Raw genomic sequence first — 13,810 nt, forward strand, 5'->3', positions numbered from 1 at the left:
GATCTGCCTGCCTCAGCCTCCCAAAGTGTGGGATTACAGGTGTGAGCCACCACACCCAGCCTTGGGAGGTAATTTTAATACTAAAAAATCACATCAAAAAATCAGGAAGTCCACAGTTAAGATGCCATTCAAAATTCATTTCTGTAATTCCCTTACCCTCTTGGTAAGAGCAAGAGAGGTGGTATACAGAACATTTCCAATCTATTGTTTTAGTATAATAATCTCATCCTTCCCACCTCTGAGAAAATACCAATAAAATTATTCTACTTATGGTCAGTCAATTCTCCGTGTAAGAGATTAGAACAAAACAATAATTACAGCAGCTGCATCAATTCTTCAAAGTACAGAAGTACAAACCCACCTTGAGATTTGAGATCAAATATAATTTGGGATTTTCTGTGTTATTATTCAAATATTCTATTATTTTTCTGTTTTTCCTTCTGTCAATTAGAACTTCAAATGAAAGTAAAATGCTACTTAGGGATAAAATGTAAAATAAAATTAAATTCCTGAATCTCTCATTTCAAGCTGAGGGTATGAGCCTCCAGCAAAGCTAATGGAAAATTACATACTCGTAAATGGGATGTGACGAGGGTTTACATTTGCCATCTGAAAAGAGAAAAGAAAATTCTGAAGTAAAGCCTTTATATTTCTCTTCATCAACAAAGAGGAAAAATACAGTAACATAAATATAAAATGAAACTTCCAATAATTCTGTCACTTATAGAGCAAAGGCCCTAAGTCTGAGTCTGTCTCTGAGAAATATTTATTAAACAACTGGAGGTTAAATCAATGAGACGACAAAAATGAACATACTATACCCTGAAGGCATGTTAGCATTTACTCCTTAGAATATAATGGCTTAGGCAAGGAGGGCATGGTGGCTCATGCCTGTAATCCCAGCACTTTGGGAGGCGGAGGCGGGTGGATCACTTGAGGTCAGGAGTTTGAGGCCACCCTGGCCAACACGGTGAAACCCTGTCTCTACTAAAAATACAAAAATTAGCCAGGCGTGGTGGTAGGTGCCTGTTATCCTAGCTTCAGGAGGCTGAGGCAGAAGAATCGCTTGAACCCAGGAGGCAGAAGTTGCAGCAAGCCTAGATTGTGCCACTGCACTCCAGTCTAGGCGACAGAGCGAGACTCTGTCTCAAAACAAAAACAAAAACAAAACCATAATGGCTCTATCGGAAAATTCCAGAATGTTATATATACTTTTTTTTTTTAGACAGTGTCTTGCTCTGTTGCCCAGGCTGGAGTACAGTGGCACAATCACAGCTCACCATAACCTCAATCTCCTGGACTCAAGCAATCCTCCTGCCTCAGCCTCCTGAGTAGCTAGCTCCAGGCACTCACCACTACATCCAGCTAATTTTTTCTTATTCTTTTTAGTGATGGAGTTGTGCTGTGTTGCCCAGGCAAGTCTTGAACACCTGGCCTCATGCAACCCTCCGACCTCTGCCTCCTAAAGCAGGGGAACTACAGGTGAGGGCCACCCAGCCCATATATGTTTTTGTAGACATCTTTAATTCATGGACAAAAATCTCTTCTCAGTTCACTCCACTGTATCATTGATGAGATCATAACATAATGCTTAAAAGTTCAGTATATTTAGAGCATTTTGAAGGCTGGGGTTAGAAAGGAGTCTCTGCATGTAAATGCTGTTATTTTATACTGTTTCCCTTTCTCTTTAGATATAAAAAAAAGTCAGGAAGTGAGCTGTCTCTATCATTACCCATGGAACCCAAAGCAGTATTAAGGGGGAAATGGATTTGAGATTCTGACTATATGGGTTTAGATATGTCCCCACTATTATTAGCTGTGTGACCTTGGAAAACAAATTTAATTTTTTGAGTCTTGGCTTTCAAATCTAAAAAATGGAAAAATAATACCTATCTTGTAGGACTGTTACAAAGACTAAATAAGATAGCAGATGTACAAGCACCCAGCATTGTGTCATATGAAACAGACTCAATAAATGTTAGTCCCTCTTTCTGACTTGTTACACATACCCAGTCCCCCGACACTTCATAAGGAATTCTGCTAAACATTTTAACTACCAGCTCTAATTTCTTCAAAACAGGCACTTGGCTCTTAATAGTGACATAACAATCATGTGAAAGACTCTTGGGGCCTGATATTGTTCTGGAGAAACAAAAAAGTTCTCACGTTAGGGAACTGCACCAACTGCTTCAGGCTATGACAAGCCCCAAAACGCAAATCCCTTCCTGCATGTTTTTACAAGTGTTACTTAACATCCCGAGAGCTTTGTGCTCTTCCAAGAGTCTTTTTCTCCCTGTAAGGATCAGGCACACTGCCCTCTCTTCCCTTCTTAAGAGAGGTTTTTATTCAACGAGACCACCCACTGCACTAAAATATTTGGAATCAGAAAAGGCCAGGTTGGACCATGAAGAAACTGGCAAAGTCTTAGGACTAAACAGTAAGCCCTTCTTAACCTTTTAAAATCTGGATTTCTGCGCTTGCTTTTCTTGAAAATAGCAGACTTGTTGATGTACTGGTTCAAACACATCTGTGTATTTCCTCATCTGCATTACCAAAGAACTTACCATGTAGAAGATTTGTTAACTGAAGTCCTGAATCTCAGACTATGACTACAATTTTTTTTTTTTTAAGACAGAGTTTCGCTCTTGTTACCCAGACTGGAGTGCAATGGCGCAATCTTGGCTCACCGCAACCTCTGCCTCCTGGGTTCAGGCAATTCTCCTGCCTCAGCCTCCTGAGTAGCTGGGATTACAGGCACGCGCCACCATGCCCAGCTAATTTTTTGTATTTCTAGTAGAGACGGAGTTTCACCATGTTGACCAGGATGGTCTCGATCTCTTGACCTCGTGATCCACCCGCCTCGGCCTCCCAAAGTGCTGGGATTACAGGCTTGAGCCACTGCGCCCGGCTTATGACTACAATTTAATAAGGCAGTGCTTCCCAACCTCTTTCATTTTGTGGTACAGCCAGACCTTAAAAAGTGGTACCTCCCACAATGATGGCAATATTTTTTGTCAACAGCAGTTCACCTAGTAAGTGTTGAGAGTCTGGGTCTGAGTGAAAAGAAAAAAGACAAAAAAAGAAAAGAAAAAAAAAATGGCACCACCGGGCACGGTGGCTCACGCCTGTAATCTCAGCACTTTGGGAGGCTGAGGCAGGCAAATCATGCGAGGTCAGGAGTTCAAGACCAGCCTGGCTAACATGGTGAAACCTCTTTTCTACTAAAAATACAAAAATAATTAGCGAGGAGTGGTGGCACACACCTGTAATCTCAAGTACTCAGGAGGCTGAGGCAGGAGAATTGCTTGAACCTGGGAGGCAGAGGTTGCAGTGAGCCAAGATTGCACCACTGCACTACAGCTTGGGCAACAAGAGCAAAACTCCATCTCAAAAAAAAAAAAGAAAAGAAAAGAAAAGAAAAATAGCACCTCTTAGAAAGCTCTGAATTAATGGGACCTGAAAGTATTGATGAATAGTAATGGGATTGTTGGAGCTCAAAAAGCAATACCCCAAAGCATGGCACTTTGACATGCTGAGGGGACTAGGTATGTGTAACAAGGCAGAAAGAGGGACTAACAGTCTCTGAACTAAAAGAGACTGGATGGCCCCAGAAGCAGCCTCAGAAGCCAAGTCTCCAACTTTCTCCTGCCCTCCTGCCTCCCTCCCCTCTTTCCCGTTTCAAGTCATAGAAACCAGAATTATTCTTCCCCAGGGTGGGTCACAGAAACTAGAACCCCTCACCCTCAAAGCAAGCGATAAAACCTAGAAAGGTCACTCTCTCCCTTCTAAACCCTTATTCCAGAGGGTCCTGCCCCGTATCTGGGAGGAAGGAGTGCTACACAGAGAGGCCAATAAGAATCTGGACAGAAAGGCCTTGCTGTTTTTTTCCCTCATTAGAACATACCCTATGTGCAGTTACATTTCTACACAACTGTCCATTCTTTATCAAACCTAAGCATAAAAACAGTTTTCCCTATGTCTTGGGATCTTCATTCTGAAGGCTCCTGTGTCACATAAAACTTTGATGACATAAATTTATTATGCTTTTCTCTTGTTAACCTGTCCTTGCTATAGGAGTGTCAGCTGTGACCCTTATGATGGGTGAGGAAAGGTATACTTTTTCCACCTTTACAAGGTTCAGGGCATGCCACCCCAAAATGTGCCTGGTTAGCATAAGCATTATTTTGAGAAACTTGTAAGAGAAATGAACATCTATAAAGGAAATCTCCATTCGTAAAGGTAACTCCCTCTCTGCACCAGGAAAAGAAAGATGACTAAATTACTAGAGACTCAATCAATGGAGAGAATACACAGACTTAAATCTGCATTAACAAACCTTACCTTTGTTTTATGGTGCTTTTCCTGGCCATCTTAGCTGGGCCTTTCCCCACTCTTTTTTTTGTTTCAGAGAATGACAGTATTTGAGCCTGAAGTTTACCCCTTTGAGATCTACCCTAGAGATTTACTCATCTCTCTAGGTTATTTCTCATATATACAAGAGGTGTATTATGTTATTAAACTTCCATTTGTTTTTCTCTGGTTAATTTGTATTTTTGAAGGGTGTCCCAGATAAGAACTCATGAATGATGGAGGAGAAAATTATTTTTCCTCCCTTATACTACAAAACGTTAAAGTACAAATAAGAGTGAGAGAAAGGAATACAAAGATAAACCTATTCGCCATCTAACACAGAGGCTTTTATCACATAAACATAATTGTCTCAACTTCATGTAGCTCACGGTCAGTGTCCACAGTGCCTCACAGGGCTGATTACTCTTCACTTCTGTCAGACCTCAAGGAGAAAGTGGGTGTCAGAAAAACAACCAATGTTTGTTGTCAATGTAAGAATCACGAAACTGTAAGTCAGTGAATTAGGCATTAAAAAACTAATTCAGTGTCTTGTGCCTGCCAGGTATAGTTGTAGGCAATGAGAATTCAGCTTTAAATAACAGTGTTTGCCCTTCAGCCAGGTGTGCTGGCTCATGCCTGTAATCCCAACACTTTGAGAGGCTAAGGCAGGAAGACTGCTTGAGCCTAGGAGTAGACGACCAGCCTGAGCAATACAGTGAGACCCCACACCTAAAAAAAAATCAAAAATCAGCCAGGCAAGGTGGTATGCCCCTGCAGTCCCAGCTACTTAAGAGGCTAAGGTGGAAGATTGAGCACAGGAGGTTAAGACCGTAGTGAGCTGTGATTGTGCCACTGCACTTAGTCTGGGCAACAGAGACCCTGTCTCCCACCACTCACCAAAAAAAAAGGCAATTTAAATAGATTATGTAAGGCTAGATATGGTGGCTCACACCTATAATCCCAACACTTTGGGAGGCAGGAGGATCACTTGAGGTCAGGAGTTTAAGACCAGCCTATGCAACATAGCAAGACCTCTTCTCTACCTAAATAAATAAATAAATAAATATCCAGAGGATGTAGATTAATTCTTTCCATGTCATGAGAAAACTGTTGGCCATCTCCCAGGTAGTTTATTCAAGAGGATAAAGACAACTGAATAAATTACAGTCAGAGGCTGACCCAGTTCCAATATTCAATTCTCACATTCTTGTTTAGTTGTTAGGGCTAGTGTGGTCACCTCTGTCCTTTGATAACATATAAAATAGGATGACATCATTTACAGCGAGATCATGAAGGCCCAGACAATATAAAATTACAAAGCACAAGACTAGAAATCAGAAGACTGAAGTGACTGCATCTACTTCCAATGCTATCACCTAATACTCATGGGAATTTAGGTAATACACTTAAAACTCTTGAAGCCTGACTTTCTTCATCTATTCTATCCCACTTCATAGGGTTTTTAGGAAGTTTTAAGAAGCCAATAAAATAAAAGCACCTGAAAATGTTTAAAGCATTGGACAAATGCTAACTGTAACTGCCCAATCAAAATGTTTATTAAAAATAAAGAAATAAATACCAATAAATGGTTAAGGGTAAAACAAAAGTTTATTAAGACAACTTAAATGAAAAGAGACAAGCGTAGTTACATTTAAGACCAAAATGAGTTCTTGCTCCTGTATATTAGCTGTTTTAAAACCTTTGCTTCCATTCTACTGTCCCCAGGAGCTTTGGAGGAAATGGATCCCAAAAAGTGTTATCAGGGCTTACAGAGTGCTTTTTAGTTGATTTACCCTCAACCTCACAAAGCCAGATCAGAAAATTACTTTCTGAAAGGTTTTTCATTTCTTGGTATGCTAATTACTTTCAATTAAGAGACAGGAAATAAGTACGAGGTCACTTCTCTTAGCTATTAAGTCATTATTAAGCACCTTGACAATCTCTGTTCTTCTTGGAATACTGCCCTTTTGAGTATCTCTATCTTAAATTCAATTGCCTGTGGAGCAGATAAGCCAAGTAGAGTCAAAGCTGGCTGGGGCAGTATGGCGAGAGTGAGGAGTGGTGGGACTGCAGTGGTGAGTACAGTATAATCTAAAGGAATAATAACTTCTCAACTCTAGTCTATTATTTGTAGAAAAGTGGGCACAGTGTTGCCAGATCTTTGTTATTTCAAAAAATTACAGAAACCACATTTTGTTACATGCACCCAATTTTATTTTGCTTATAGTTATCTAGGTCTACTACAAATGGAAGGATATCAGAGCATACCACCCCAAAATACGCCACCTTTTGCAGAATGATTTTTTTGAACTGAAGGCAACTGTCGAACAGGAGAAATGCTTTGCCTCAAAGCAGAACATATCCTTTGTGGAAGTGTCCCCACCTTTTATACAGAAAGCACAAAATAACTCTTAATCACCTGAGATGACTCTAGAGTCTTATTATTATCAGTTCATAGATAGCAAGAGAGAAATCTGCATAACAAACCTTCCTCAAACAACCCCTATATTTACCTTCCCACAATTTACCAAAACTGGAAAGCTCAAACCCCTTTTTGTCTTGTACATCTCCACAATTTGCCACTTTTTGTTAAAAACGGTACATAAGATCTCAGGCTTAACCACTTTAGATCTTCACTTTTTTTTCTCTGAAGTCCTCCATATGTACATGCAATAATAAACTGTTTCTCCTGTTAATCTGTCTTCTGTCAGTTTAATTGGCAGGGCCCCAGACACTGAAAGTAGAGGGTAGAGGGAAAAGTTTTCTTTTCTCCTACAAAAATTATAGTGCAGAATTCTCTGGCTGTGAAAGAATGAGTTATGTATTTAAAAAGTATTTACTGTTGCCAATGTATACTTTATCATTCTGATATGGGGAAGTAAATATTAAGCAAGGCCTTGCAAGCTAGAGATGGGAGAGAAGACAGTTCAAGCTGGGAAAACATAGTATGCAAAAATACTGAGGTAGAAATATGGCAGGCCGGGTGCGGTGGCTCACGCCTATAATTCCAACACTTTGGGAGGCCGAGGTGGGTGGATTACGAGGTCAAGAGATCGAAACCATCCTGGTCAACAAGGTGAAACCCAGTCTCTACTAAAAAAAAAATACAAAAATTAGCTGGGCAGGGTGGCGCACGCTTGTAGTCCCAGCTACTCGGGAGGCTGAGGCAGGAGAATTGCTTGAACCCAGTAGGCAGAGGTTGCGGTCAGCCGAGATCGTGCCATTCCACTCCAGCCTGGGTAACAAGAGCAAAACTCCATCTCAAAAAAAAAAAAGAAATATGCCTGGCATGCTGGGGGGATAAACAGACTCATTCTGCTAAAAGATAGGATTCCTTTTGAGAAGGAATAGAACATAGGTGGGAAAAAATGTGAAAGACATCGAATTCTAGAGTTAAGATTTTTATAACCTTTAAAGGAAAAAGGCTGTCGATAATGGAGAGCCATTCTGAGGAAGGCATTACTATATTTCATATCTTGTAGAGGTTATATGTTACTGTTCTTTCCATTTTTTCAAAAATAGAAGATAAAGCTGAATGCTGACACATGAAACTTGAGTTCTAAAAAAAATTTCCAAATGAAGGCCCATTTAACCAAACACATTATAAGTAAACTCTGTTGGCAATGTGGTGGTCAAGATTTTCAAGGCAAAAATTAAATGATCTCTAAGAGGCTATTTATCTCTAATCAATAAAAACATTTAGAACTTAAAACCTAAAGGAAAGGCTACTGGACAGTTTGGCATTTTGTCAGGTTCATCAGGCAGAGCTCTCTTCAGGCTGCCTGAAAGTTGGCAAGAAGCTGGATAGAGAAGGCTGGCCTCATAAAAGTCTTCAACCAGGTACAACAGCCCCAGAATGCACTGCCACTCATATTCACCACGTGGAGACTGCATGCCTCCAGCAGCTCATGTTTCAACCTCAGAGCCATTTTTGCTTCCTTCTGCCATAAATGATTCTGGGGCTACCAATCTAGCTGATACTTTCAGTAAAAATTCCTAGAGACAAATGGCCAGGAGAATAGAACTAGTGACCCTCAACATTACCTGCAACACTAAAATACCAAATTAAATTAACTTTGTTCTTTTAGAGAAAACATCCTAGAAGATAGAGTTGAAAAGCAATATACAAATTGCTAAATAACTCGAACTTTCCTATACGGCAATGAGGGAATCACTAATGAATTTTGCCTAGGTAAATAACACGATCCTTAAAATTTTAAGGAACACTAACCTGGTGGTAATATTCACTAAGGCTTTAAGTGGTGAGAAAGATCAGAAGCAAGGAGACCAACGTAAGCAAATGCAGAGCTGGGAATGAAAGAGCATGGTAGACGTGCAAAATAGTGAGGAGGCAAGCCTGGGCCTCACAGGCCTAGAGACCAACCAGGAACTGTTGCTATTCTTGCAAGCATGTAGACTAATGTTTTTCTCCACTCTTCCTTTGTTTCTTGATTAACAGTCTCTCACACACCTGTCTATGGATGTGTGTGGATGTGCACTTTCCACACTGTCTTTACTTCTGCTTACCAATTCTTTTTTTTTTCTCCCAGAAAACTTCTGCAGTATACAGATGGCCGCCAATAATTACTGCCCTAACTCAAATTCTATGCAACCTCTGTTTGGGTGCTCATCACCAGCTGGCAGCTTCCCTATGTCTATAAACTGAAAATCCTGAGAGGACTCTACATCTCAAAACCTATTATCTCTGTCTGAGTGAAGCTCATCACACCAAACCATGAAATACTTGTTCAGTGTGTGGATAGGCCCACCTTGGCCTCCCAAAGTGCTAGTATTACAGGCATGAGCCACCATGCCTGGCCTAAGTTTTTAAATTTTTTGTAGAGATGAGGTCTTGCTATGTTGCCCAGGCTGGTCTTGACTCTTGGGCTGAAGTGATCCTCCCACCTTAGCCTGCCAAAGTGCTAGGATTACAGATGTGAGCCACCATGCCTGGCAGGGACTCAATACTTTTGGCTGGCATCCAAAATGGGGTTAAGACCTGTGGGGTCTTCACTAACTCTGGTTAGTATCAGAATTTAATTGTAGAAACAGCCAGTTGGTATTCAGAGAATGAGAACTGGCTGGCATGCAGGGGAGAAAAAACCTATACTTTTGGTCTCAGAGGTGTTGTGAATGAAGCCCAAAAAAGCCACTGGAGACTAAGCTCTCATATTTTTATCTTGCCCAAATTCCTATCTAAGGGGTCTGGGAAGTCATGCCCTACAAACCATAAATTCTCATCAGATGGGTTTTATTTAATCCGATATATCATGATTTAGTTTCCAATCTGACTCTGGCACATTATGAGACAAGCAAAAAAGTCAAAATATTTAACCCCAAAACATGTTTCTCTGGCATATCTTGAAAATGGCCCTGCAAAGCCATCCTTGTGGAGGAAAATCTGCATCTGTAAAGAATCTCTATTAACATATCTAGATTTTTTCTTCTAGGCCCTCCTAACCCTGAAGAGAAAAGCTAGGACTTTTTAAAGATCTGAATAGGAAACATTTGTCATCTATTGTCTCTAAGGGCAACCACTATAGGACTTCAAAGGAACCTTTGTCTCCACAATTTTTTATCTGAACCTGAACATTTCCCAGGTCTTTAGAAAAACTCAACTAATGGCCTAAAGATGTTTAAATTTACCTATACCCTGCAACACCCCCCACCCCCCTGGTTTGAGTTATCCTGCCTTTCTGAATCAAACTAACGTTATTTCTTAAATGTATTTGATTGATGTCTCATGTCTCCCTAAAATACGTAAAACCAAACTGTACCCAAACCAGCTTGGGCACATGTTCTCAGGACCTCCTGAGGGCTGTGTCACAGGCCACGGTCACTCATATTTGGCTCAGAATAAATCTCTTCAAATATTTTACAGTGTTTGACTCTTCTTCGACAATAATCTGGTGCTCAAACACATGGGGCCACAGAGAAGACTGAGGACCCTGAAGGAGTTACCTGAAACCCGAGCTAAGGTACCAGCAGGGACCCACTGAAGCCTCACCGAGTCCTAGGCTTCTCTGGTGGAACTGGTAAATCGGCCTGAGTCCTGGACCTCCCATTTTGGTTGATGGTCCTTGATTTATTCTGAGTTGTTTTTTTTTTTTTTTTTTTTCCTCTCTCTCCCTCTCTCTCTCTCTTTTTTCTCCTAGGAAGTTGGTTAAAATCTTAATTTTAGTTTCAGAGGTGCATTCAAAAGTCTTTCTCCATTGCCTTTTCTCTCAAAATTAATCTCAATTGGTTTGTCTGTACACACTTTGTGTGAGGAACTGAACTGTTATTTTTCATAAGTAAATGAGATATTGAGTTCTTCAGCACTGGAGAGAAAGGGCATTCTGCTCTTCCCAGTTGAAAGGTGCTCCTGGGTGACTGGGGGCCTCATGGGAGTGGCCTGGGGGGTTGGCCCTCTGCAACGTGCAGTGGCGCTATAGGAAACTCCCCAATAAATATTAATTTTAAAAGGATCATCCAGGAAACACATGTAAGGGCTGATCACCCAGTGTTTTGAGAGTTCTCAGAGGTGACAGACCTCTGAAGAGAGAAATTGAGACACCTAAGAGGGTAGAAATGACTCAGTGGTGACACACTGTGGAGTGCTGCCCATAAGTAGCACATGCCGATCCACCACACAAAAGCCTGAAGCCACAGGTCAGTTGCTCTTAAAAAAAAGGAGACATGGAAAATAAACCGGCCAAAAGAGAGGAAAGGCAAGGAGAGTGGTCCCCTCCAGACACCCAAGCTGGGCTTATGTTTAATAACTACGGTGCCTTGACTTGCAAGTATTTATGTAAATAGGAAGATCTTACTAAAGTTAACCTAGGTCTAAGGTTTCAAAAATGGGGAACTTCTGATATCCCTAAACTGGTTTTCTTGCACACTAGATTAGAAAAATTAGGCCCCCAAATGAAAGAAAATGAATGGGAATTGTACTTAGCTGGCACCTAGAATCATCAAAAAGAGGAAATGATAAGCTTGCCTCCCTCCAGGAATAAAAAAAAATTTTGAAACTGTCTCAGAATTAAAGAAATTAGTAGAAGCCACTTCTGAAATCACGAAGGCTCCAGAAACTGTCTCCCCTTCTGCTCCTCCTGACCCTCTGCTCTCTGAACTTCCTTGTCGGGACAATTTCATTTTTCCTTCTTCCCCTGTTCCCTTGCTTCCAGTAAGAGGGGGTCAGAAATATTTGGATAAAATAATATAGTAGTTGCTCCTTTCAGGGTAAAACCCACAGGCAGAGGGGATCCTAACATAATGTATACCCCCTGGACCAAACCAGAGTTATTCAGGCCCTGGTACCTGAATTCCCCAATCCGGCTGACGATCCCTTTGGGTTTTCTAAGGAATTCCAATTAATGCTTAAAACTTATGATAGAGGGTTCTCTGACCTGTATCAGCTGGTTGAGTTGCTGGTCCCCAAAACAAAGCTGAAGAATGATTTAGAGTAGCAGATTGTAAACAGCCTTTAGAAGATTCTGACAAAATATGCAACTGGAAGAGAGAAATGCAGAGAGCTTTGCAATTGCCTCTGTGAAACTGTACCACAGATATTCCCCAAGGTTATAGATTGGGCAAAGGTGAAACAACGTAAAATATGCCCAAACAAAATCATGCCTGACTTTTATATCAGGTTTGAAAGGACATTCAAACAGTTTTCAGGAATACCTCCTGAAAAGTAAGTGACACCTTACTAGATTCTGGGTTTACGTAAGTTTACAGAAGGAGTTAGCAGCCCTAATAAACAGGAATAATGTGGCTTGGGCTTCTTTGCCACCTAGTCACCCTAGTTGACCACTGTCACAAACAGTCACTAAGAAAAAAAAGACCAGCTGAGCATGGTGGCTCACACCTGTAATCCCAGCACTTTGGGAGGCTGAGGCCGGCAAATCACGAGGTCAGGAGTTCAAGACCAGCCTGACCAACATAGTGAAACCTCATCTCTACTAAAAATACAAAAATTGGCCAGCTGTGGTGGCACACACCTGTAATCCCAGCTACTCAGGAGGCTGAGGCAGGAGACTCGCTTGGACCCAGGAGGAAGAGGCTGCAGTGAGCCTAGATCATGCCACTTCACTCCAGCCTGGGCGACGGCAGTGGCTCATGCCTTTAATCCCAGCACTCGGGGAGGTCAGGAGTTTGAGACCAGTCTGGCCAATACGGTGAAACCCTGTCTCTACTAAAATTTACAAAATTTAGCTAGGTGTGGTGACACATGCCTGTAATCCCAGCTACTCCAGAGGCTAAGGCAGGAGAATCTTGTTTGAACCAGGGAAGCAGAGGTTGCAATAAGCTGAGATAATGCCACTGCATTCCATCCTAGGCAACAAAGTGAGACCCTGTCAAAAGAAAGAAAGAGAGAAACAGAGAGAGAGAGAGAGAGAGAGAGAGAGAGAGAGAGAGAGAGGAGGGGGGAGGGGGGAAAGGGCAGAGGGGAGAGAGAGAGAGAGAGAAAGAAAGAAAGAAAGTCTAAAATTTATGAGTTTATAAGTAAAACAATTTAACAAACAAGTTGGAAGTTTGCAAGGGTCCCATGGAATAACATAAAATTGCCATTTGAAAACTGACAGCTAATATGGACCTCAGAGATAGATCAGCCAGTGACCCAAAGCCCTTTCAAGTACAGAAGTTGTATTGAGACTACAGCTAAATAAATTTGAACAGTAAGTATAATTTTTCTACTTTTCCTCTTTATAAGCTTATTTGTAAACTCAGAGCTGAGCAGAAGTGACTTTACTCTCTCAAGTTTGATACTGAGTTGACTGTTCCCTTACCCTTCACTCTTCTCCTTCTCTTTCCTAAAGCCACAGTGCACAACTTAGGTTATTTTTGCTTCTGAATTTGAATGAAAAACTTAATGTTCTGGTTTTTTTTCTCTTGCAAGACACTTTTTGTCACTGTTCAAATATAAGTGTCCCCTTATGCTTTTGAAATACATTTCCTTTTTAAAAACAAAAACAAAAAACATGGTGGCAATCACAGACCAAGTGGTTATTTCAGTCAACAGTTAGATCCAGTTGCAAGGGGCACCCTTCTTGAATGAGAGCTATATCAGCTGCAGCCACCTTATGCAAAAACATTGAAGAATTTGTCCTAGGGTCCCCTCTATCTATCTATGCCCCCGACTCTGAAATCTCTTCTAAGCTCTCACTATACTCAATACTCTTCTGGTAGCCGCTTCACCTCTTACAAAGTACTGCTTTCTGCCCCCAAAATCATTTTGAAGCACTGTAACACTGTTAACCCTGCTACCTGGCTCTCCCTACCTGGTGAATAACAAGAGGAGGAGGAACAGGACTGCAGTCTACTAACTAATATCTTAATCTCCCCTAGGGAAGAATTACAGGAAACTCCCATAGAGAATGCTGAATTAATTTGGTTCATGAATGGTTTTTATTTAAGGGGCAACCAGGGGCATTACTGGGCAGGATACGCCATCACTTCTATAACAAACATAATTGAA

The 13,810-nt window shown here is 41.2% G+C and overlaps 1 protein-coding gene and 1 non-coding gene across 6 annotated transcripts in view; one reads left to right on the plus strand and one right to left on the minus strand.

Moving 5' to 3' along the window:
* The window catches only part of COMMD1 (copper metabolism domain containing 1), a 248,193-nt gene that overhangs the window by 39,903 nt on the left and 194,480 nt on the right, over positions 1-13,810 (minus strand). Inside the window, exon 3 of one of the 5 annotated variants that reach the window (XM_074399395.1) lies at positions 11,739-11,841. The exons of the other annotated variants lie outside the window; for them this stretch is intronic. Within the exon in view, the coding sequence (XP_074255496.1) occupies positions 11,739-11,841 (103 nt within the window). The remainder of the gene's footprint in view (positions 1-11,738; positions 11,842-13,810) is intronic. 5 annotated transcript variants of the gene reach the window in all.
* Positions 2,991-3,061, plus strand: LOC120362224 (small nucleolar RNA SNORD56). The gene has a single exon (XR_005578183.1). It is a non-coding gene; the product is annotated as a small nucleolar RNA SNORD56 (small nucleolar RNA).

This window comes from Saimiri boliviensis, chromosome 1 (assembly GCF_048565385.1).
Source record: "Saimiri boliviensis isolate mSaiBol1 chromosome 1, mSaiBol1.pri, whole genome shotgun sequence".
NCBI lineage: Eukaryota > Metazoa > Chordata > Mammalia > Primates > Cebidae > Saimiri > Saimiri boliviensis.